General features: G+C 56.9%; 1 protein-coding gene across 1 annotated transcript in view; it reads left to right on the top strand.

Moving 5' to 3' along the window:
* The window catches only part of LOC108510385 (non-receptor tyrosine-protein kinase TYK2-like), a 10,928-nt gene that overhangs the window by 6,596 nt on the left and 2,985 nt on the right, over positions 1 to 1,347 (top strand). The window contains 3 exon segments of the mRNA XM_017840064.1: positions 26 to 153; positions 607 to 742; positions 1,036 to 1,251. Of these exon segments, the coding sequence (XP_017695553.1) occupies positions 26 to 153; positions 607 to 742; positions 1,036 to 1,251 (480 nt within the window).

The raw sequence follows: 1,347 nt of genomic DNA, 5'->3' as shown, positions 1-1,347 counted from the left end.
GGAAGAGCCTCCCTGTTTCCCGCAGACATCATGGTGGAGGAGTTTGTGGAACACGGGCCCCTGGACGTGCTGCTGCGCAAGGAGAAGGGCCGGATCTCCGTGGGCTGGAAAATCACCGTGGCCAAACAGCTGGGAAGTGCCCTGAGCTACCTGGTAACGGGAATGGGGCTCTTCCAGCCGGGAATTCTCACGGGTATCCTCCCCTGCAGCTTCCCAGGAGCCACTTCCCTTTGCTTCCCCAGGAGATAATCCTGTTTTTAGGGTTGTTCTGCCCCATCCCTGCTCCCTCTTCCCTGGGAAGGAACATCCTGGGGAGAGGGGGAATTCAAATCCAGAATCCCGGCTCTGTAGGTTCATTTTGGAGCTGGGAAAAGCTGGGATGAGGATGGGATCCCAACCAGGGGCTTGGGAATGGTGTTGGAAAACCCTCCCCATCTTATTCCCTGCTCTGGGTTTATCCTGGAGCAAAATCCCAGGACAGGGAGACGACACAGAGAATTAGAGCCAGGAATCCCACTTTTCCATTTTATCCCGGAATCCCTGAGCTTGACCTTGCCCTGCTGCATCACTGGGAGCTTTCCCAAGGTTTCCTTTGTTTTATCCCAGGAGGATAAAAACCTGGTGCACGGGAATGTGTGTGCCAAGAACATCCTGCTGGCCAGGAAAGGGCTGGAAGACGGATCTGCTCCCTTTGTGAAGCTCAGCGATCCCGGGATCAGCTTCACGGTGCTCTCCCGGGAAGGTACGGGATCATCCCGGCCTGGAGCTGGCCAGGGGTGGAATTCCCAGTGGAAAATCCGGGCGGTTTTTCCCCCCTTCCCTCATGAATCCCACGGATTTTGCCAGAGCCGTTTTGCCAGAATCTTCCCTGCTTTCCCAACGTGAATTTTCCCGATATTTGGCATTTTGGATGTGGGAATTCTGTGGGAATTCCGTCTGGTTTTGGCTCAAACCCTCCATCAGGGCTGATCCCCCCCTCGGTGTCCGACCTCTCTCCGAGACCCTTCCCCACAGGATCTCTCCCGTTTCCCACAGAGCGCGTGGACCGGATTCCCTGGATCGCCCCGGAATGCGTCCGGGATGTGGGAAACCTCAGCACGGCTGCCGACAAGTGGAGCTTTGGGACAACCCTCCTGGAAATCTGCTTCGACGCCGACGTCCCGCTGAAGGAACGAACCCCTTCCGAGGTGCCGCTCCCGCCATTTTAGGCCGTCTCCTGCCATTTTGGGCCACGTCCCGCCATTTTAGGCCGTATCCCGCCATTTTGGGTCATGTCCCGCCATTTTGGGCCGTATCCCGCCATTTTAGGCCGTATCCCGCCATTTTAGGCCGTATCCCGCCATTTTG

The sequence above is a fragment of the Lepidothrix coronata genome, unplaced genomic scaffold (genome assembly GCF_001604755.1).
Source record: "Lepidothrix coronata isolate B3197 unplaced genomic scaffold, Lepidothrix_coronata-1.0 Scaffold766, whole genome shotgun sequence".
Classification (NCBI taxonomy): domain Eukaryota; kingdom Metazoa; phylum Chordata; class Aves; order Passeriformes; family Pipridae; genus Lepidothrix; species Lepidothrix coronata.
Note: the sequence above shows the minus strand (reverse complement) of the source record. Positions and strands in the feature narration are given on the sequence as shown.